At 31.8% G+C, this 24,504-nt stretch overlaps 1 protein-coding gene across 1 annotated transcript in view; it reads right to left on the bottom strand.

Moving 5' to 3' along the window:
• Nucleotides 1-24,504, bottom strand: part of LOC111045387 (titin-like) — a 309,506-nt gene that overhangs the window by 112,465 nt on the left and 172,537 nt on the right. The window contains 5 exon segments of the mRNA XM_039431466.1: nucleotides 11,685-11,744; nucleotides 16,001-16,067; nucleotides 20,309-20,467; nucleotides 21,545-21,655; nucleotides 22,609-23,322. Of these exon segments, the coding sequence (XP_039287400.1) occupies nucleotides 11,685-11,744; nucleotides 16,001-16,067; nucleotides 20,309-20,467; nucleotides 21,545-21,655; nucleotides 22,609-23,322 (1,111 nt within the window).

The raw sequence follows: 24,504 nt of genomic DNA on the forward strand, positions 1-24,504 counted from the left end.
TTCCTCTAATAAATTTAAATGTAGAACATCTAAAACTTTAATTTAATTTCAGTTATTTCGAAAAGGTTGGTAAGGCCTGAAGGTAGAAACAGCAAATACAATTGATTTTTAGTGATGTCCAATGTATAATGAACTGCACCAGCAATCTGAATGACAACTTGACAATCACAATATAGACTAAACGAAAATACTTTTCAATATTATTATAATTGTACATAATTGATATTATTTGTTTAAGCATTAATTGCTAGATTGGATGCGAAAGTTGGTATTTGCAAACACATCAATTGGAACTTGGTATTGATGATGAATATTATTAATTATCTTATTGGTGACGCAACAACCTAGAGAATCAGCCACTTAAGGGAGACATCAGAAATGGTGAATCCAGTACTTGGGTTAAGGCTGTGCAAAAGGTTAAGCAAACTTTCCACTGGTGATATTTTCAAAGTTTCTTAATTTGTATACTATCAAGATATCAATAAACAAGTTTTCTCAGGATTTTGTTCAATCATTAGGTTTCAAGTTTAAGTTTTGGGACAGATCATTTCAAATTAGGTAAGAGATAAATTCATGAAATTTTAGGATGAATTCTTCATGTTATTATTGTTCATTGAAGAAAGCAAAGATTCACTGAAAATATAATTTTTTGAGAAAGTTATTCAATTTACCAAAAATAACTTTTAGTTGAATTATTTTTGGTCATTTTTGGTAAATTGAATAACTTTCTCAAAAATGTATAATCTTACAGTAAATTTTTCTCTTATTCAATGAACAATACCATGAAAAATATTAATCCTCAAAATTTCATAAATTTATCTCTTACCGAATTTGAAATGATGTGTCCCAAAAATTAAAACTTTAGGCGCTCATATATCTAAAAGTAATGATCGGAAAAAGATCCTGAGAAAACTTGTATATTATGACAGCATGATATTATATATTATACAAATCGAAAATATTCGAAAAATATCACAGAAAAAAGTTTTTTGTGTCTTTTGCCTCAACAGGCATAAGGTGAAGGTTTTAAGGTTAGTGATTAAGGCATTACAAAGATCACCTGCAGTGTTGCATTCACCGTTGATAATTTAGATTAATTTATTGGACGAGAAATAAAAAAATGAAAGTCAGATCAATTGGATTTGAAAATATCTTGTCTATATTAACGATAGTCCAACATCTAGAAAATATAATAATTCTCATTATTATACAAAAAATAGATTACAGGAATAATTTTTAAAATAATTACTGTAAATACTTTTCATTGATTCTTTTTTTAATTTCCTACATTTCAATAATTTAAAAAAACAGTTCAACCAGTAAATGATTAGAGTTGCAAGATAAAAACATTTTTGTGAGAAAGTTATTGCGATATCCATTTCAACTATCACATCCAATCTCTACTTTCGAAAGAAATTCAATACCTGACAATAAGCACATTATTACCCATGAACGATTGTACAAACATACGATTCGAAACTGATTTTGTTATAAAATAACATATTCATTTGCACTCCCTTTGGTTCTCATTCATCCAACTAGTTCAGCATTTGTCAGTATATACTGATGAATAGACTCACGGAAAGCTATTAGAAATTAGGGTACCTACTTATGAAAGTTATAACTTGGTGTTATGCAAGATAAACTCATTCTGCAGCCTTTTGATCCTTTTCTGATTCAGATCACCTAGTCTGTCTACATTTGGAAAATTAATCCAAGAAAGATTCAAGTACTAGTAGTAATATTTATAGTATAAAGATTATCATCACATCATATATTATCCACGTTATCAAAATGTATTCTTGAAAATCTGTATGCCTAACACAGTGTGAATTTTATGTGACCTCTAAATGTACCGTTAGCTGATTAATCCAATTTGTAGTTTTAATTGATCACAATTCAAGAAATCTTTATTGACATCACAATAACAAAAAAAATGTAATTGATAAATTTACTACAGCAATGGCCTTTAGGCCGTCTGCCAATTTTGGAGTTTAAATATTTTTTGGTTACCCACAGGTACCCACACTAATATACTATAAATGGAGAATGTAACCTGAATTCTTCACTGACGAGCAAGGATTCAAATTTTGGCAATAACTGTCAAAAGAAAGATATGTCTTCAGAGGCATGGAATTTTCTTTTGTAATGTAAGTTATATTTTTTTACTAATTAGGTACATTCGAATGTAACAATGCTAATTATTTAGACAAAATAATGACGTATTAACGTAAATAATAGTACAGTTATATTATTATGTGAGTCAGTAGTCTTATCGTATGTGAGTCAGATGTCTGATAGTTCAACTAATAATGACAGATTAAAAGTAGGCTAAATTATTGAATATAGGTACTATCCCTTTACACAATTATATTATGAATAATTATTATCGTTACAGCCCGATGTGTAGTACAATACTAAGTGATCTGATCTCAGGAGGAAACTGAGAATAAATGCACCTTCTAGTATGTTTTTATGTCCAAACATTAGTGAGTTTAATAAATTGACGTCAGAAGCGGTGATGAAGACCATGTTATATTTTGAAAGTGTGTGGTTTACAAGAGAAGTTTGAACTGGATTTAAACTGTTGGTCAACCTTGTTGTAATATGATATTATAAACACATATTAATCTACTTACGTTGATACTCGATGAATATGAATGGCCCTATAATTTTGTTCGAGTTCTGAACCGACGAATTGATAAGTTAGATCAAAGATGGGTTTTGGTAAAAACCTTACTTCTTAAAAATTGACAAACATCCTCTGATTTCTCTACAACCTTTTAAATTCAATGCATTATTTTTGTAATGGATAGTTTTGTATAATAGGCTATCTATTTTTAGTGAAACAGTTAACCATGACAGTTTGCAAAATTTATAAATCCTCTATTTAAACTTTTATTTTGTCACCAAACTTAAATATTTTGACCTACGAATTTCAGTTAGGACCTACATGAAAAAAAACATGCTTCTTCTACTGCTCTTACTGAGTTTTATGAATATTGGATATCTAAATTTAATAATCTGTACATCACGTATATGTCAATAGTTAATAAAGTTTAAAATAGACTAAGCCAATATAGGTAACTTGGGTAGTAAATTCCTACACTGAAGGGCTCAAACTGTCCAGCTCTAAAAATATAAAGAAATAACCTAAGTTAGTCTCAAGAAAGACTGAGAAAGAAGTTATCATATTTAGTCCATATCAAATTTGTTTGATTATTAGCCTACTAATTATGAATAAATGAGACACAGATGTTGTCAATACCACTTTTAATTTTACCACTTAATTTTGTTTTAACAAAGGAACATGGTTTCGGGGCTACACCTGCCCCATTAATTTAGAACTTCCTGTTACAGGTAACCTACTAAAAACACCAGTCTATCTGAGTATGGGGCAGGTGTAGCCCCGAAAACATGGTCCTTTGTTGAAATAAAATTAAAGTGGTATTGACAACATCTATGTCTCATTTATTCATTATGGAGAAATACCACAATATCTGTTCAAAAACAATCAATTTCTTAAAGCCTACTAATTCATTACAGAAATATTACAACTCTAACTTATAGTATAGTTGATGATAAAATTATATGTGGCTATATAAAGATTTAATAGGCTGAATTAAAATAGAATATGGATTTAAAAACAGATTTTAAATATTAATATGCCGCAACCACACTATAGTCTGGTCCACGTTATAATGGCAGTGTTTAAGGCTGTGTAAAGGCTAAAATAAACTTTCTACTGGTGATATTTTTCTAAGTTTTTTGATTTGTATACTATCAAGCTATCAAAATGAAAAAGTTTTTTTAGAAAAAAAATGACCGAAAATAAACCCATCTAAAATAGCTATTTTGGTCATTTCTAGTAAATTGAATAACTTTCTCAAAAATTGATATTTTTAGAAAATTTTTGTTTTACTAGATCAACAATACCATGAAGAATCTATCCTCTAAATTTCATGGATTTATCTCTTACCCAACTTAGAATGTTCTGTCCCAAAAATTTAGACTTTAGGCGCTAATATCTCAAAAAGTAATGATCGGAAAAAAATTAAATAACTTTTTCATTTTGATAGCTTGATAGTATACAAATCGAAAAACTTTGAGAAATAACACCAGTAGAAAGTTTTTTTTAGCCTTTGCACAGCCTTAATTAACAATGATATCGCTATCCTTGTTTATCATTAACAAGGATAGCGCTATCTCTTTCTCGCTTTGCTCTGTTGCCAGAACATCTTATAACAATGTAGAATTGATAATTAATTAATGAAATATTTCATATTAAATTATGGAAATCCATTATTAAATTATTGAAAAATATAATTTCTTGCTTAATAAATCAGCTACCTATATTGATGGCATTGACAAGACAGTTTTTATTATGTACTTTTTGTATGAATTAATAATAAAGAGGAACGGCAAAATTTTTCTCCTATCTTTCTCCACTGTCTATCTTTCTTAACGTAGATCTCACTATATGGCACAAAGCTTACAAATAATGACGATGAGCGCCATGTGGTGATGATGTGAATGTGTGATCTGCCAGCGCTCGGCCTTCACTCCAATTTTTGTCGAGCAGAGGCCAGCCGAGCAATCGAGCATAATACAAATGATTACATGGCAGTGTGGATGGCAAGACCAACGTGGTCAAATTACCAGCTTGGTCAGGGATTGGGCAAAAGTGTGGACAGCCCAATATATTTGAAATACTCTACCGTAGACCTATATTAAAATAAATGACCTAGACAAGTTTACTGTAGCCTGAGTTATATTAAAATAAATACCAGAAAACGGTTGAAATGTCTTATGCATGTCAATAGTGGGCTACCCTATTATTAAAGCCTGTACCTTATTCTTTGAAACCTCTAAATTGAAAATATTTCCATTTTTACCTCGATTGAGTGGCTCCTTATCTGCTACTCTCCTTTATGCTCAAGTCCAGAAACATGTCTTTATTATTGAGAAAAAAGGTACCAATTACTCCGCTATGGGACATTATTATTTTTTAAAATTTTGATACTGTTTCATAACTATATAAATACAAATATTTTTTCAAGTTGATAGGAGTATTATAAGAGTTAAACAGTAAATAATATTTTCCGTTTTTGTAACAGAACTTTACTTTAATTGGTGAATTGAGCATTGTAATTATCTTCAACACAATAAAAAATAACTGCAGGTGAATATATTAATCACAACAACCGACACCATAGAATAATTAATTATGTGCAGACAACCGACACACGTCATGTAGAAGGACGAACAAAAATGATGTTCATAACCTCAACTCAAACTAATATCAGCTGACTTATTTTTTCGTTATCCATTAGAAATATAAATTTTGTTATTAATAACTTCTCCAGGTCAAAAATTATTATGATTAAGATTTCAGATTATTAAGATTTAAGAAAAATAAGGATTGTATCCAATGTGAGATGTTTAGGGGTTTTAAAGTTAAATACGGTAACATAGAAAAAAATAAAAGGATGTGATTCGTTTACCATTGAAAAGAGGGAATTTTGAACTAACGGGTGACTTCGGAAAACTGAATTTAATTTATCAATATTTTATTGCATAAACATTCCACATTCTTTAATGTACATCTTTAATGTAATTTTTGTTTTGTGTTTTTTAAATTATGACAAGTCACTTCTGACGCTTCCACATGCTGGCCCATAAAGCATAGCTTATTCCACCATAATATGCCAAATTGATGACTTTTTTCAAATAAAAACGTTTTATCTCTGAATCAGCGTATCTAGTCTACCTGATCCAATGTTTCAACAATAACAAGAAATTATTGTCTCTTTTCTGTATAGGGCTACTACTTGTAATATAAATAGAAATAAAAACTTGAAAATGGCATCTATGTTGAAACATGTTGTGATAAAACAATACAAAAAGGGGTACTAAGATTGTTATATTAATTTCTATCTATACAGCAAGAAATTAATATAGGCTACAGTTGAACTAAATCATAGTGCCGGTTGCACAAGAACCTGTTAAATTTTAACCGTATTTATAATTCTACGAGAACCAATCAGAGAAGCCGTCTTTTCAAAAACGTCTTCTCTGATTGGTTCTCGTGGAATAATTCATGGTTAAAATTTAACCGGCTGTTGTGCAACCGGGCCAAAGTTTACTTTTTCATAATCGATACCGTAGGTCTAACTGATCTTTGTTTTATCTCTCTGATGCTCCAAGGCACCAACTATACGACTCTCATGAGAATTTATTTCACGCGTCTTGAGAATGAATGACTTCTTATATGATAAGTGACCATTTCGCTTTCATGATTCACTCGAAAAGGGAGGTAATGTATCTTGATAACGGACGAAAAAAATTCAGCGCGTCCAACTCGACATTTTAATCTGAGTGCGAGTTGACTAGTTGCAAAGATCGTCAGTGGCCAGTTTAAAAACAAATATTTGATAAGAAGGTCTTCAATTGGATAATTTTCCTGAATAACTCAATATTAGGCTATATTGTTTCAAATGATAATTGAGAGAAATATTTCAAAATAATTCAACAATATTATTTTAAGCCTTCTAAATTCAAAATGTATATAGTTTCTATGTATATTTTGAACTAAAATTGTATAGAAATCTTACACGTGAAAGACTAACCTTATCTTGGACAAAGTCATCACTCACATCACATCATTTGGAAGAAAAATAGCACAAGGACTAGACCTACCCTATGATTTCACCTACCAAAGTTATTACATCAGTGTCATTTGTATCATAAAGAAATAAATAAGATCAAGTAGCATTCTATGAATGGATTACCGCTATATGAATCTAATAAGAGCAATTATAGTTTGTATGAAATAAGTTGAGACTTGGGCCCTCAACCATCCGAAAAAATTACAGCGTTGCCAAACTGTGTATAGTTGATACTTTCTCATTTAAACTGCAGAATTGTAAGTAGAAATTCATTCCCGATAACTCAATATTGCTGAACACGTTTCAGGGTTGAAGGATTGCAAGAAAATTCCATTTTTTTATTAAATTGAAAACATTGCAAACATTTTTTTTCTTTAATACGACTCCTCTCAAAATATAGGGCGTCGTAATAAAAAAAAAATACATCGAAATATCGGGGGGAATGTCTCCTTTCTGTTAGATCATTTTAATCCGACCCGTGGGTCAGTTATTTCTTAATATAATTCATGTTTGTGATCGTCAATGTCAAGACATTTCGAGAAGATAACATGAAGTTTTCGACATGCTAGAAAATTTTCTGTTTCAAAAGAGAAGTTTTTGTTGAAAGCGAGAAAGTTTCTCAGAAATAATTGAAATTATATTTCCAACAGTCCAAAGTAGTAGAAAAAACGTATTTTGGCGTCTCAGGAGTTTCAAAGTCAAGGAGAGCGGCTGAATCGTGTGCCACCATATGCTAACAATAGGAGAGCGGCTGAATCGTGTGCCACCATATGCTAACAATAGGAGAGCGGCTGAATCGTGTGCCACCATATGCTAACAATACGGTAGCTGGGACAAACGAAAACAAGATACAGAACACTTGAAACATTCAGCGACTGCAAATACATTATTATAAATAGTGGAAATGACACTTATTGTCTCGAATAATCCAAGCAGTGTTGCATGGCAGCCTTTCTCTTTGCAGCCAGCTGCTTGCAGATGAAAATATTCCAGTCAAATACATTTTAAAGCCGCTCTCCTAACTTTAAAATTCCTTAGAGACCAAATACGTTCTTCCGACAACTTTTGTCTTTAAATTGACAAACATAATCAATAATTAAAAAATAGCTATATAGGTCTGATTGAAATGATGTTCCAGATACCAATAGAAAGGAGACATTCTTACCTATCAAGAAACCCCATATTTCAACTGTAGTAATATTCAAAAGAAAACAATTTCGCGATGTTTTCAATTTCACCAAAAGAACTTAATTTCTTCTAATCCTTTAAACCTGGAACTTGTTTAGCAGTACTGGAATATCAAGGATGATATCACAGTATACATACAGTATGGAAACTTGGCTAGTACCCTGGCGCAAAAATCCGCCATCTTGTAATAGTATTGATGGTAGATTCGGATCACTTTAATGATCCGGATCAATAGATCTCGTTCACTGCCACTAGCCAATCAGAAGACCAGGATTGGAACTTCCTAAGGTCACGTGACGTGTCTAGTATTTGCGCCATGTAAAAAGCATTGGTTAGGTAGACGTTCTATTGACAGTTTCCATTCCGTACCTATTCTGTGATATTCTACATACAATTCTGTAGTTGAATTAAATATTTGAGAGAGTTATTCAAGATAGAGAGATATTCTCAGCCTACAAAATTAATGCTATTTTCATTTCAGTCCTAAAGAATCAAAACACATAACTTAAACTTGGTCAATTTATGTAATGTGCTGTATCACTTTTATTTTCAGCTAATAAGATGAGGAAGATGCTGAATAGCTAGAGCAGAATAAATGTAGATCTTGATGTTATGAAAAACTATGTTCCGTTCAAACTTCTCATGTATACCTATGCAATGTATTACCGTACATATAAAAGTTATTAAATTGCTTGAAGCATGATAAACTCGACTAGCACAGATGAACAAGAAAAAAGAAAGAGGAACTTCGATAGAAATGAGTACATACCATAAAGCTGAAGCGTTGCGTAGCAGACATACACAAAAATCCAAAATTTCTTATTTAGAAGCCATGTAGCACCAGCAGAGTAGTGGAAGCAAGAAAGTTGCTGCTCAACTAGGGCACTAGAAACTTACAAGTAAACTGAACAAACATACGAAACGGTGGACGTACAACACAAAACCAATCATTCAAACACATCAAGACAATTGATTCAACAAAAGTATTCATGCAGGGCAAGTTTTTTACGCACAATTATAACAAGTTTGGGTAAAAAGTACAAAAATCGGGTACAACAGTTGGAAATACAACCAGAAGCTCAGAGATTGTCCATTATCTAAGCTTATGTCAAAAATGTTCTAGGGGTAAAAATAAACCATTGCTTAATTCCATGTAATAATAATTAAATATCTGATTCCCAGTTTTGAGCCTTGTGCACACTACAAAGCTACACGTTACCTATGTCTGGTTATGAAAATGGAGATTTTCCACCTTTATAGGCCTACAATTTTATAAATATTATTTGATGTGACAATGATAGATGACCAGAAAGACTACTTTTGTTAAGAAGTTTCAAATCATGAAAAACATTTTTATTCCGTTTAACAGTTGAAGATAGACTCATATCAATGAATTATGAATACTGAATGTATTTAATGGAAGGTTCCCATGTTTTAATTAAAGAAACATGTAGTATATATTAAATGTATCAACTATTCTGAGCCCAAAGTTAGAAAAGGTATTGATTCTCCAGGTACATCATGATCAGTATAAGTTTGTAAGTTTGATAATTTCATATGTTTATTCCTTAGAGTACCATATGAGAGGTAAGGGTATGGGCGAGGATAATTATAATGGGATTCATACTCACACAAAAACAATGAACATTAAGCCATTCTTCAAGCATTTTAGTTACTTACCATTAGAGAAAGCAAAAGCTTGTAAAGCTTGTAGGACAACTGCAGGGCAGATGAGTGAGTTGGCGTTGGCAGAGAGTGGAGTATTGCTGGCAGGATTCACTGTTGACTGGTGAGTTGCTCACAAAACATTCAAGCCATTCAGCAGATATTGCAACAAATGTTCAGAAGCGAGAAGCTGATGCCATTACCAAATCCGAGCATAGTTTTTAAAACTCACATATTTCACGTTAGAAAAGCATGATTTCCCAGTTTTTAAAGCGAAGCGAAAAGCAGTTGATGAAAAAATAGCTAAGCGCGAAAAATATTCTAAACTTGCGGTTTTACATAAAAGTAGATTCTATAACTACCATCAAATACACACTGAACCAAAAACTCTCCGAGAAACAGTTTGAAGCAGAGAATTAGAAGGAGCGAAAAATATAGATTCAGTTGAGAATAAAGAAATATCAATGCGAAGAATCAAAATATTGTATATTTTGATAAGCTGAAAACAAACAAAAACTCAACAGAAACAGGAAAGTACAGTATTACAGTAAGCTGGTTATTAATAATGATGATGACATGGATGACCATTAGGAATGAACTCTTTCACAAAAGCTCCATGAATAAAGCACTGGTGTCACATGTGTACTTTAATCTTTTTCTCAAAATATAATTTAAAAATAATTATAATATTGATAAGAAGAGGCAATGATAAACCTGTTCTCTCACAGGGTTCTCAATAGAAATAATTGTGATATTTTCAGAAAACTGAACTATTTAAATTATTGAGAAAATTAGATTTATTGGAATCTGAAGGGAAAGATATCAATACATGCATGGAATTCGAACATAATGAAATCCAACTCAATCTCATTATCTGATGGAATAAATAAATCCATTCACGTGATTTATAGTGATTAGCCAACAAATATTTACTAAAAGAGATTGAGTTGAGATTTCAAGCAATATATTACATTTCATATAACTAAACTCACAACCTTTAGATGATGTCTTGAACATAGAAAATAATCAAGAAAACTTTAAAAAGAAGATTAAAAACAATTAAAAGAATAAAAAGAGTTTAGAAATTTAGTAATTCCCATTTTATGCTCGAAGATTCGAATAATGTTTTCTTATAAGTGTATAATAATATACTGTATTGAAAATCAGTAATTTTGATGCCCTGATGCACTTCTTCCAGATCAAGACTCAAGTTCTATCAGTAATCAATACGTTTTCGCGTTTTCATTTTTAATCAATGATTCATGACGGCGAATTGATAAATTTGCTAGTAATTGACAAAAATTAAAATTTCAATAGCCTAACGTTAGGTTCAATATTGATTCTTACCGTATCACGTGAATATATTATAGTTGAGTGATCCATTAGGTAGGTAAATATATGATGATTATTATAACATTTAGTATCACAATTATCATAAATTATGGTGAATAGCAAAAATTGCTTCATATTCAAGTTAGTGAGTTTAGGAAATGGGGATGCATCTATGAATGATAGAATGAATAAAGTTGAGGTCAGATAAGTTGAGAAATTGCTGCTTGCTACTCCAGTTGGACGGGACGAGCCAACTCCGCTAAATATAACTCATGAGGTTGAAAGTAATTTCATGGTGGTTCGGAACTCACCTAAAAACTCTAGGTGCACTGATTTATGACCTTCCAAATACCCTCGTACAACTTTAGTGCTCATCAAGTGACCATCAACCTCAGAAAAAAAGAACCTATGACTACTGCAGCGGATTTTATTGTAACTGTAATAACAGAAATTCATCTAAAAGTCAACTATCTTGTCGTTGCAATGATGATCCAACCAACAAACTGTATGGAGAGCACTAACTACTGAAGAATTATGAGTCTTGACTGCTCAATAAAGAACTTAATAAAGAAAATAATATTCACATCAAGCATTAAGGCAAATTACTGAGAAGAAATATTTCGAAATAGAAAATTGATGTTTCATATAAAATGTATGGTTTGTTATGAAATTTTTCATGAATTTGTACAAATGAAAAATTAATTTTTAAATTTCTTTGAAAATATGTCCGAATATAATATGCTTATCATGACAGAAATAATTACAATACAAGGAAACTTGAATGCTTTATACAGTTTAAGCATCAATCAGAATCAGTTGAAGAACTGTTACCTTCAGTTTTCTCCTCAATTCGCTTCTTTGTTGTTTTCTTCTTGACGACTTTTTTCACATCTAAAGGAGAACATGATTAAGAAATTTATTAGACTACAATACATAATTTCCATAACAATAGACATGAGTAAAGTTCAACCTGTATTACATATCATTTACTATGATTTTTTAATATTCAAATTACAAAGAATCAAATATGAGATTCAATATATCAATAATAAGTTATAAGGCCCGGTTGCACAAAACCGGTTGAATTTTAATCGTGATTAATTTCCGTAATTAAAAAAAACGCCTTCTCTGATTGAAATTAATCACGATTGAAACTCCGGCTTTTGTGAAACCGGGCCTAAGAGCAACAGTAGGCCTATAAACAAATTGCGGCAAATGTGTTTTGTTCAAAAACGTTACACCTTCACGAGCGGATATCTTGAATACTATTAAATATAGGCCTATAGAAAAAAGTAGTGGGATGGATATTAGTATATAGCAAATTATGTAAGCTTCAATTTTGTATAAAATCTCGCAAGAATTGAAATAGTATATTTCGCACCTAGGGCCGAAAATGAGACTTTTCCGGCTCGAAATCGGTTTTCAAGAGCCGAGGCCGTAGGCCGAGGACTGGAAAAGATTGAGAACTGGAAAAACATTTTTGCCCGTGGTGCGAACGTTATTTTTCGCCACATAGAAAAATAAACAATATAATTATATAATATATGAGGATAATTGTTTATTAAGCACTTCCGAAAGCAAAAGTGGAAGGTCATAGCTCTAGCAAATCTGAGGTAATCTGAATATCAGGAAATTGTCCAAGTATTTTTATTTTTTATTTTGATTTGTCTAAATAACCTAGAAGATTATGTTCAATTATGGGGGAGGTTGAGTTTATATTTTTTATTCTTTCAAATGACAATAAGATGATATTATTATAAATGTTTTAATTATTGAATAATAAGCACAAATAATGGAAAGTTTTTGATCAGCTGTTTTAGCACACTTGAAATTTGGCCAATCTGAATGTCAATGGAAGTTTAGGTTAGAAGTTCTATCCTACTCTTAGAATCGAGTTTGAATAGTTTATAATATATATATATATAATATATATATATATATAATATATATATATATATATATATATATTATCTGTATCTCATTCATCCAAATAGAATGATAGTATATCCGTTTCATAAATTATTTGTAAAAACGTTCAGCACCATGGATATTGCCCAAGTAGTTCCAAAATTATCCACCAGGTTTCATGATAAACGCAGTACTATGAGGTTTGAGGTTAAATTCTATTATACTCTGAAAATTGAATTTGAATAGTTTATAAATATCTCATTTTTATTTCATTCATCCAAATAAAATGATAGTATCTTATTGCAAAATACTTTATTCAATTCTAGAAGCACACTGATTCCGTTTCATAAACTATTTTGTAAACACGTTCACATCAAATCAGAATCAGCTGATTTCAAGGTTATTTTACAGCCCTAGGGCCATAAAAATTTTACCGGCCTGGTCAGAGAACAATCACTTTCGGCCTCCATATGACGCACGAAAACCAGCTCATTACATCCAAGTGGGGCGAAAAACATCTTACATGAAATTCAAGACATTTAATTTATTGACCTGTTTTTATCAGTAACTGATTGGAAAATAATCATGACAACACATACATCGAATTGGAAAATGATGCTAGGTACTTGATCATTTTCAATGAAGATCTACAGTCTTCAATCATCATTGAAAATGCGAATTTAAAACAGTGATTCAACTTGTGCCTTATTTTCACAGGCAATATGAATAAGAAATAACAAAACAAAAAACTTTAGAATGCGTAGACTCATGCGCAACGACCAGAAGCATTTCGTTTCTCATCAGCTGATGTTCAGCTTATTGTTGAACGAGCGTCAGCGAATTCTCTCTTTTGACTTACTGGAGGCCAAAGTCGTTGTCTGTCTGTTTGTATGTCCTACAATAATTTTAGAAAGAACTGATCAATCGTCTTCAAATTTTGAACACGAATTCTTCGAACCTTTTTACAGGTCAAGTTCGTTGGACAACAAAATTGACTCACTCCTTCCTATTTCAGGATATAAAAATAACATTGAAAGTGCATAAGAAAAAAATGTTATGATTTATCATTTAGTCAGCCGAAGAATTCATTGCATGCAATCACTGCATTTTTTCCATTAGTTCATTCATAGCATAAGCTGAGGCTATTTGGGAGCTATCACATGCGCTGACACATGCTTCAGCTGGATATACAACATAATTTAAAGCTTTTACATCAATAAAATGATGCGGGTTGATATACCAATGTGCGGTTTTAGCCATTTATTTTCTCTTGGAACTCTGTATTGTAATCATGTATCACATTATGACCACCTCATTTTTGAAGAAATGAATTTAGATTCATATTAGGGACAAAGATGTTGAAGCGACAGAGTAATATTTGAAGAGTAATTTTTCATTTCAAATAGGATTCTCAATGAAACCTACTGTCAAATTATTCTTGTAAGAGAAATTAATATTTAGCTGTTTTCATAATTTTCGCCAACTCTGTATTATTGAAAGTTGCGAGTCTAAAAGATTACAGTACAGTTCTTGAGCGAGTTCTCCAACCTAGGGGGTCACTAGTATTTATACAGAAACAAGATACAGATACTCGTAATTCAGCTGATGAAAAGCGAAATGCACGTGTTCGTGGCGCATAAGTCTGTACTCACCTCCATAAGACGATGGATTTATAATCGCAGGACCGTAAATTATTTTCAATATCAAACTAAGCCAAGTAAGGACTTGAATAATATTGATTCCTGATATCAGTTGCTTCGAAAAATTGACTAAGTAGCTACTATCTTTATATTCGTTAATGTATTCTAACAACCAAGCAGACTGCGATTCATTTCTTGCTCAATCTGAGACACAAACAAAAATAAAAATACGCGAACCTGCATATTAAAAAAAAATTGGTTATCAATCATTAGACTGATCTTCAATGAATTTATTTATTTATCTATTCATCATTTACAATCAACTTAAGGACTTTGAATTTGTTCAAAAATAATACAAGAAAGCTGTCTGCTATTCGTGAACACGCATTCATAGTTATGCATGATTCAAAATTCTCAATTGTTAAGTTTCTAAATAAGCTACTTATTTCAAAATACCAGAATGAGCACTACTCATTTAATTCAGGATACTGATAAGAAAAGGATACTGAAAGAGGAATACTGACAATTCCCAGTCAATGGACTGTAGCGAAGAATAAACTAAACAAAAGGACTAGATAAAAAAATATCATGCAAAAACATAATATAATTTATTCAACAACAAATTGGAAAACAAATCATGATAAACTAAAACTAATTATACACACAGCTTGTAAGTACTAAGTTATTATATAAAACCATCAAGACACTGGTTGTATTTATTCAACTTGATGCTACTTTTTTAAATGAATTACTTTATGACTCCATGCACTCAAATGTTAAATGCAAAACCACTTAAAATATAAAATTATATTATTTTGCAAGGTAAGGTGAGCTATATTTTGTAAAATATTTTATGGACTAATTTAATTAATTATTCAATGAATTGTCTCTTTTTATTTTATTCAATGAAATATGAGATAAACAGAGAATACCATAATTAAATTACTGGATATACTATTACGGTAACATAACAGAAAAGTATACATATACGTACACTACTTATTTCTGACTGTTGATATGTAAACATCCCAAATTATTTGAACCAATCGTGCTAGACTGTAAGTGCAATTCCAAATTTCAATAAATAAATAAATTATCATTGAATAAAGTACCCCATTAAGGATTGAAATTATTGAAAAATAAGCTAACAAAAAATTTAAAAATGTTGAATATCACAAGTCTGAAGATACTTAAAACTTCATTTTCATCTAGCCTACTCATTAACTTACAAATAAACGCCGCCCAAGAATTGCTTATCTATTTGATATAGAACCTTACAAATTCCAGGTGACAACTAACCCACGCGTAATCTGTACTTCTTATATTACAAAATACAGTATTAGAATTTGAAATATTACTTCGAAAAAAGAATATCACTTGAAAAAAGTGATCTAATGTAATAATTCCACTAGAATTTTATGTAACTACATTTGTACTCTATTTCCTAATCACGATCATACATTTTATTCAACACACGGAATATGAATTAATGTACCACAATATTAGTTGTAAAACAGATCAACTGAAGCGGGATGAGGAGACTTGATGAGAAGCCCATTTGAGGAAAACAGAAATCAATTCCATGCTCGATTTCCCTACCTTCTTGCACTTCCACTTGTGTGATTTCTGTTTTTTGCTCTGTTACACCAGTCTCTTCCACTATTGCCTAAGAAGAAATATAATGTCTGATTAAAATACATCAAGCATTTATAATTTAAAAAGTGTGTGCTTTCAAATTAACTTTCAATACTTTGATCTCACATGAAAAACCTAAGTTCCATTGTTTAGCTATGTACGATGAAGATAGTATAACGGAAACTAGCACGTTCTGATACCGTATTATTATTCAATGAAAATTCGGGGTAAGAACAGTTCTGAGCTCAGACTGTTTCCACGTGATCAAAATTTTATGATTATCAGTTATTTTAATGAATGAAAATGATAAATAACTGATATTCGAGCATATAAAACTAAGAAAATCTTATGTATAGATTTTTAATGAAAATCAGAAACATTAAACGGTATTATCAAACACCCAGTGATAACTGATCAATGTTTTTCATTTTTTACAAGTTTATGAATTTACTGTGAATTAAAATCGATAAATTATCAAAGATTCAAATGAGATGAGATTTAATTGAATCACTGAAAATTACTCATCTGAAATCATATATAATTAGTTACTGATCAACAAATAAAGTGTTATCACGAATTGATGAGAATACCACTTTCTAGGATACAATCTGAAAGTCAAAAACATAATACAAATAGAATTCGAATTAGTTGAGTTGCACTCATCGAGGAGATCAGCCCAAATTTGAGATAATTGCTATACTCACCAATTCTCATTGGTTCATTGTGGTAGGTGCAGCCCACAATTATTATTATAACGTATTGATATTTTCAAAGTTGAATGATTTGATTATCCTATTCATTGGAAGAGGAACACAAAAGCTTATTTTTGACATATCCCAGGCATATGATGCCTCAAGTATATGTATGAATAATTATGTTCATCTATTTATATTTTTAATGATATTTCATATTATAAAGAGTTTGTTATATGTCTTGAATATTCTAAATTGGCAATAAAAATTAATTGAATTGAAAAATATAACGTTTCTAAGCTCTTTCATTGGAAGAGTAACTCAAGAGCATTTAATTATGAATCTTTTTGACATATTTGATTATGATTCCTCCTTACATCTATCATATTCCAAGCCCAGAAAGTTTCCATTCGATTCTTACCTAAATAGATCCTTTGTCATACTTATGCTGATGATGAGAAAAACAAGCAGCAATTTTGATTAAGGTTGTGCATCACGCATTTGGAAACTATTTCAATTGTGACTTTTTCCAAAGTGGTTACCATCAAATAGCAAAATGGAACTAACTTCTGAGATTTAAAAAAATATTCCTACTTTCTGAGAGATTTAAGCGCCTCAAGTTGAGATCTTGAAGGCTATCCATATTATAATTGAAGACAAATAAATTAAAGAATAATAATTCCAATATGTTTTCCATCTCATAACATATTTGATTCCTCAGAATATCAATTCTAGGGAAATTTATTCCAGCAGTTTTAAAAAATAACTCAAATTGGGTTATTCTTCCAAAATAGATATATTGTCCTATAATTGACATCCCAAGAAATCAAATATATCATGAGATAAACAGTATCCTGGAGAAGGTAGGATATCCTGAAAAATTTAATGAAATTATTTGCTATTTGTAAATGAAATTACCCTATGATTTCAACTTTAGGCGGTCATATAATCTCAAAAAGAAAAAAAAGTCAAATAAAAGTTTTTCATTGGAAATTTGTTTCATTTTTGTAAATTTAAAGCAGGCGCGAATCCAGGGGGTCACCCCATTCACCCACACCCCACCGCTTGTCAAAATGGCTGGATCCGCGCCTGCTTGATAAAATACTATTTAAAAAAAATATTTCTAAATCGAAATACTTTGATAAAAATGTCAACAGCGAAAATTTTCAAAAAGCGAAAAGCGCAGTCTTTATATATATTATAAACAGATAACCGAATAGTACATAAATTAACTTCACATAGAATAATCTAATCATCTGTTTTTCGATCACTTTTTCAAATGACTTTACAATATTAAAAAATCGTATTGTTGAAAAAAAATTAATACGATAAATAACTGAACAAGAGGTGATATTGTTCAGTATATGATTCTAATTAGCAGTTATACAGAGTGATTCATAATTATGGTAAAATAATGTAATACGTGATAGTAGAGGTAAAAATAAGAAAAAAGTTCTCATAAACATATATCCATAAACGCTTCATCAGCGAGCTATACAGGGTGAAAGATTTCGCCCGGAATTCAGTTCCTCTGGTGAAATACACCGATGCTGAATTGTTTGGGGACTAGTTTTTTGAAAACTTATGCTGGATTCATATGGAAAAATATCTGAAAAATTGAATAAAATTAGTCTGGAAGCTGTAGTGTGAGTAGTTTTTGAGAAAAAAGTTGAAATATGCAAAAAATCTAAGTGGAAAAACACAGACTTCTACGTTTGATGCCCAATAACTTTCTTTAATGACCAGTAAACAAATAATTTTTCGCAATGAAAATTGTAGAGAATTTAATTCTGAAATGAATTATGTAAGCTGTTTAAACTAAATTTAAATAGAAATTGAATAAAATGTATTCTTATGTAGTACATTACACCACAAAAATTTGTTGTTTTATGAGGAGAGAACTAATAACTCATAAGTTGTAGCTGATTGCAAATAAAATATTCGGTTTTTTAGGTAAAGTTTTTTTATAAGAAAGTAGCATATCTAAATGTCATTAAACTTATACCAAAAGACTAGTAGATTATGCCATTAAGCCTGGGAGGAAGCTCGAACAGAAGTAGATGATCTCCTATGATTCCTGCCCAAATGTTTACTGAAAACTGATGTTGTGGACGATTAGGATTGATGGCATGAGGATTCTCATCTACCCAAATATGTAGGTTGTGGACGTTAACAATAGCTGTTCTTGTAAAGTGTGCCTTGTCGGTAAATAAAACGGTTGTTAAAAAGTTTGGGTAAACAAGTTTTACTAAAAACCATCGGCAAATACCAGCACGGGGAATACAGTCTCGTGGCAATAGAGTATGAACTTTCTGGAGGTGGTATGGATGTAATTGTTGCTCTTTTAGTATCCTCCAAATAATAGATTGATTGACATTAAACTTCACTGACAATTCTCTTGTGCTCTTCTCTTGATGATCATAAATTTCATTAGCAACTTGTTCTTCTAACTCAACAGTCATAGTAGATCGGGGTCTGCCTGCATAAATGTGCTCTTTGGATATCAAAGAATCTGTTTCAGACAGACGTTGATGAATAGTGGCAAAAAACCTTGAACTTGGACAAACCTGGAACTCGGTTAGGAAAGTTCTCTTGATACAAACGTCTTGCTTCGGAACTATTACAGTACTGTCCCATTCCATACACTGAATGCATGTCAGCTAATTCGGAGTATGAATAATGTCTAAAATTACCTGCCATTTTTTAAAAAGTTAACACTCAACACAAAAGCAAAGTGAAATGGTTACAAATAACTGGTTAATAGATTAAACAAAAAACACAGCGCGGTTACAGTAGGCCTAACTTACAGTTTGTTTTTTTGTTCAACAGTGAGCTAAAATATTTCTGAAAATAATTTTCAGCTGATAATTTCTTTTAAATATTTTCTTATTTAAAACAAAATAAATCAGCTGTTTTGGAACAGCTGTTATCAAAATACATGTTTTATTTGCAATCAGCTACAACCTAAAAGTTATTAGTTCTCTCCTCATAAAACAGCAAATATTTGTGGTGTTATGTACTACATAAAAATAAGAATACATTTTATTCAACTTTTATTAAAATTTAGTTTACACAGCTTACATAATTCATTTCAGAATTAATTCTCTACAAATTTCATTGCGAAAAATTATTTGTTTACTGGTCATTAAAGAAAGTTATTGGGCATCAAACGTAGAAGTCTGTGTTTTTCCACTTAGATTTTTTGCATATTTCAACTTTTTTCTCAAAAACTACTCACACTACAGCTTCCAGACTAATTTTATTCAATTTTTCAGATATTTTTCCATATGAATCCAGCATAAGTTTTCAAAAAACTAGTCCCTAAACAATTCAGCATCGGTGTATTTCACCAGATGAACTGAATTCCGGGCGAAATCTTTCACCCTGTATAGCTCGCTGATGAAGCGTTTATGGATATATGTTAATAAGAACTTTTTTTCTTATTTTTACCTCTACTATCACGTATTAAATTATGTTACCATAATTATGAATCACCCTGTATATGATTAAACATTTTTCGATAACAATATCACACAAACAACTAGATTGAAATGGATTTGCAATCCATTGAAAATGGTACCTGAGAAACATGTTGTTCCCATTGGAGAGGTTGGAAGTCATCTGGAGCGAACAGAGGGAGCACCTCTTCAACATTTGCATGCTTCAGCTCCACCATCCTCAGGAACGCCTTGAATACGCCTACCAACGTTTGCTCAGTGGTGGATTCTTGGGTCAATACCTTCCACAAACAAATCAACATTTAATTTCGGGTTCAATTCTAATTTAAACATAGAATAATAAGGCTAGAGATTCTACATTCCATGTTCACAGTCCTCCAACATACAGTTCGTTTCTGCAATTCGTGAGTGAATACGAGGTATCAGCATATCATTGTCGAACGTGATGCGTAACTAAATATAGCTATCTATCAAGTTCGACAAAATGTTTCCACTAATGTGGCAAATATAAATTAATGAAGGAAATATTTCATTTTGAAAGTTACCATCCCACACATGATCTTAACATATATGTTTATAATGATATTAATTAAAGTAACAAACTCATTAAAAATAAACATTCAGTCATCGAAATGGTGGGCTCAGAGAATTATGTTGTGTGAAAAAGAAAGTTGTAAATAGGAAAACAAACAGAAGTTTGTAAAGTAAGTTGGGAGAATCTTATTTCATAATATAAGGTATCCTACATTGATGAATATTATTCCATTCTGAAGCAATTTAGGACATTTTAGAGGATAAGACCCGGTTGTATGTACGACTATCAAATTAAACCGTGATTAGCCACTTCTTAAAGGTTTTATAGGCTTCTCTTATCGGTTCTCAACAGTGGCATTTAACAGTCATTCCATGACGGTCAAATTTAATAAACGTACGTACAACCGGGATTATGTTTTGTCAAAGAATAAAAAACAACTGCTGAAATTTTTTTCGTTCAATTGAAAATTATAACTCGAAGCGCCTTTTCATGATTAAATGCCACAAGAACCAATCAGAGAAGCGCCTTCTCTGATTGGTTCTTGTGGCATTTAATCATGATTAAAACTTGAAAGGCTTTTGTGCAACCGAACCCCAGTTTCCAGTTATAATTTTCAATTGAACGAACAAAATATTTACAGTATTCTGTGCAACCAGGCCAAAGTGTCTTAACAGAATTACAGTGTTTCGTCATGGAGAGCAATATCAATTTAGAAAATTATAGTCAGAGTAACCAGAAGGAAAACCATGAAATAGTATTCTTATATCAGGAGCGACTCGTAGTTTTAATGCTAGGATTAGACTAGTTTTGAGAATAGTTTCACCTCTGAAATAAGAGCACTGTGTCCTTCCCTTTCAACTAGTTGGACCATTGCGTTTTGGGCGGGCGCCGTAAGCAACGATGGATACTGTTCAGCTTCGTATTGAGATACAACCTGAAAAATAAATATTTGGTAATATTAACAGCAAGCTGTGTAGTAGGCAAAATTATAGTATGAAAATCATTATACAAGGTAATACAAAGTTTACCAATTCATTGAAAAAAAAAATCCATTTTTCCTATCACCGAAATACCATTCACCTATGTCCATTTTTAAAAATCTGTAGCTCCAAAAAAAGGAATTATTGTTAAATCCTGTGCGACCACTCAAATTATAGGAAATTTTATTTTCTTCAATTTTGTACAAAATGATAAAGTGGAAAAATTGAAATAAGTTCCAAAATTTGGGGGATTTCGAATTTTAGGGGTGAAGCTGCCTTCTAGTGTGTCAAAAAATTTCAGATTCAGCGCCCCCAAATAAATATAAATATAGAACCGTCGAAAAAAAATATTCGGGGCTGTTTCCAGAGAAATGAAAATTTGAGTGGACTATGAAAAGCATACATTTCTTGTAGTTGCAACTAGGAATATTCAATATTATAACTCCAAAAATATAAGTTAATTTGACATCGTATTATATTTCCTACAATAAAATTCATAGTAAAAAGTTTTAATAATGCAAATTAACTGACAGACCTGTATAAATAGACAATATATTAAAAGAATTGACTACAGATTGAAAAATCTATAGCAATTTGAACAAAATCATCTTTTTAAGAATACAAATGGAATAAAGTCGGCTAAGAATGTAGATTGGCTAATTGCCTGTAATGAAATTCCACAGGAGAGCAAAAAATATATATTAGGAAGCAAAGAATTTTTTCGAGTTAAAAACAAAGAAAAATACATTTTTAAAGTTACAAAGATTTCGTTTTGGTAGAAGTTGGAGATAGCCGGTTAACAATATTCGTCAACACTCAAGCCAAAGATTAACAAAACTATTTAAAAACCTTACAAACTGTACATTTATAAAATGTTCAGACCGTAAATTGGAAGTGTTTGTTTTACCTCTTGAATGGTGATACCATGACGCAGCATCACACCGACAGTGGCCAATTCAATGAGAGGCTTTTTACCAGGTCCAAACTCCTCCACATGCAATGTCTCAAGAATCTCTTCTATTTCATCAGCCTGCGTGGCTGTCAAATCGAAATGCACACTCTCCTTCCTGGACGTCTTCCTTTCTTTGGCCTGCTTCTTCTTAGTTTTCTTTTCAGAGATATCCTCAACAGAATCAATGGGCTGCACTTGGGTTATTTCGACTGGTTCGACAACAGACTGAGACACCTGGGCTGTTTCTTGTGGCTGTTCTTCTATGACCAGTTGATCTTCAGTCTGATGCACTAAATGCGCCTCTTTCATCTGCACCGACTTCTTAGTCACCACCTTCTGCTTCACCTGCTGTTTCTTTGTTGTTTTTGTCTTCAGCTTTGAAACAGACGTTTCCGTTTCGACTTGTGACACTGTGACAGACTCTTGCGTGGACTGCGTCACCACAGCTGTGGATTCATCAGGTTTCTGCTCGTCAGGGAATTCTACAATTTGTTCCTGCGGCGTCACTTCGGAGATGCTGACTGAACTCTGTGTTGGTAGATCGCTGGATGGCTTCACCTGTTCACCAACCGGCAGCTCTTCACTTTTCTCAGGCACTTTCTTCAGTGATGGTGTCGAATCAACCTGCACTGCACTTTCAATTATTTCAATTTTCTTCTCAGCTTTTTCCTGTAAACGGAAATTATAAATGTGAGGTGAAGTATGAGTAATAAAGGGCTGAGATGAATCAATGATTGAGACTCATCTCAAGAGCTAATTAATTATTGAGTATTAATAATTTAAAAACTCAAGAAAGTTGTTGAATTCTGAAACTTCACAAAAAAATCAAATATTTATTTGTTCAACTAAGTTTTGCATTCCATTAGATGGTCCAACCCGTACGACCGACTCTATTTTTTTGCAATATGAAATCTACTTAGTGATGATTATGAGTAGAATGAATTTTTCTCACAAATAATTAATGACAGAGTCCTTACATAAAGTAGAAGTACCTATTTCAAAATAAGATTCACTGATCTAATAACTTGACAGCAAAGCAAAATAACCCCCAAAGGTGCAATTTTTAGCGACGACTCCACAATTCTAAACTGCGTGTCTCTAGTGAGGCGGCTCGAGCCGCGTCGATACGACCGCGGCGCCTTGAAGCTTGAACTGTTTTCAAGTTGAAGTTGAAAATATTTTCAGTGGTTAACAATATCTCTTCTTCTGCTTGTAATAGTATATTTCGCACCTAGAGCAGAAAATGAGATTTTTCCAGCTCGAAATCGGTTTTCAAGTCCGAGGCCGTAGGCCGAGGACTAGAAAAGATTGAGAGCTGGAAAAACATTTTTGCCCGTGGTGCGAACGATATTTTTCGCCCCACTTGGATGTAATGAGCTGGTTTACGTGCGTCATATGGAGGCCGAAAGTGATTGTTTTCTGACCAGGCCGGTAAAATTTTTACGGCCCTAGGGCTGTAAAATAACCTTGAAGTCAGCTGATTCTGATTTGATGTGAACATGTTTACAAAATAGTTTATGAAACGGAATCAGTTTATGCTTCTAGAATTGAATAAAGTTTTTGCAATAAGATACTATCATTTTATTTGGATGAATGAAATAGAAATGAGATATTATAAACTATTCAAATTCAATTTTCAGAGTATAATAGAATCTAACCTCAAACCTCCTAGTAAAGCGTTTATCACGGAACATGGTGGATAAACGGAATCATTTTATGCTTCTAGAATTCAATAAAGTATTCTATTTATATCATTTTATTTAAATGAATAAAATACAGATAAGATTATAAACTATTCAAATAATTCGATTTTCATAGAAGGATAGAACTTCTAACCTAAACTTCCATTGA

Source organism: Nilaparvata lugens, chromosome 6 (assembly GCF_014356525.2).
Source record: "Nilaparvata lugens isolate BPH chromosome 6, ASM1435652v1, whole genome shotgun sequence".
NCBI lineage: Eukaryota > Metazoa > Arthropoda > Insecta > Hemiptera > Delphacidae > Nilaparvata > Nilaparvata lugens.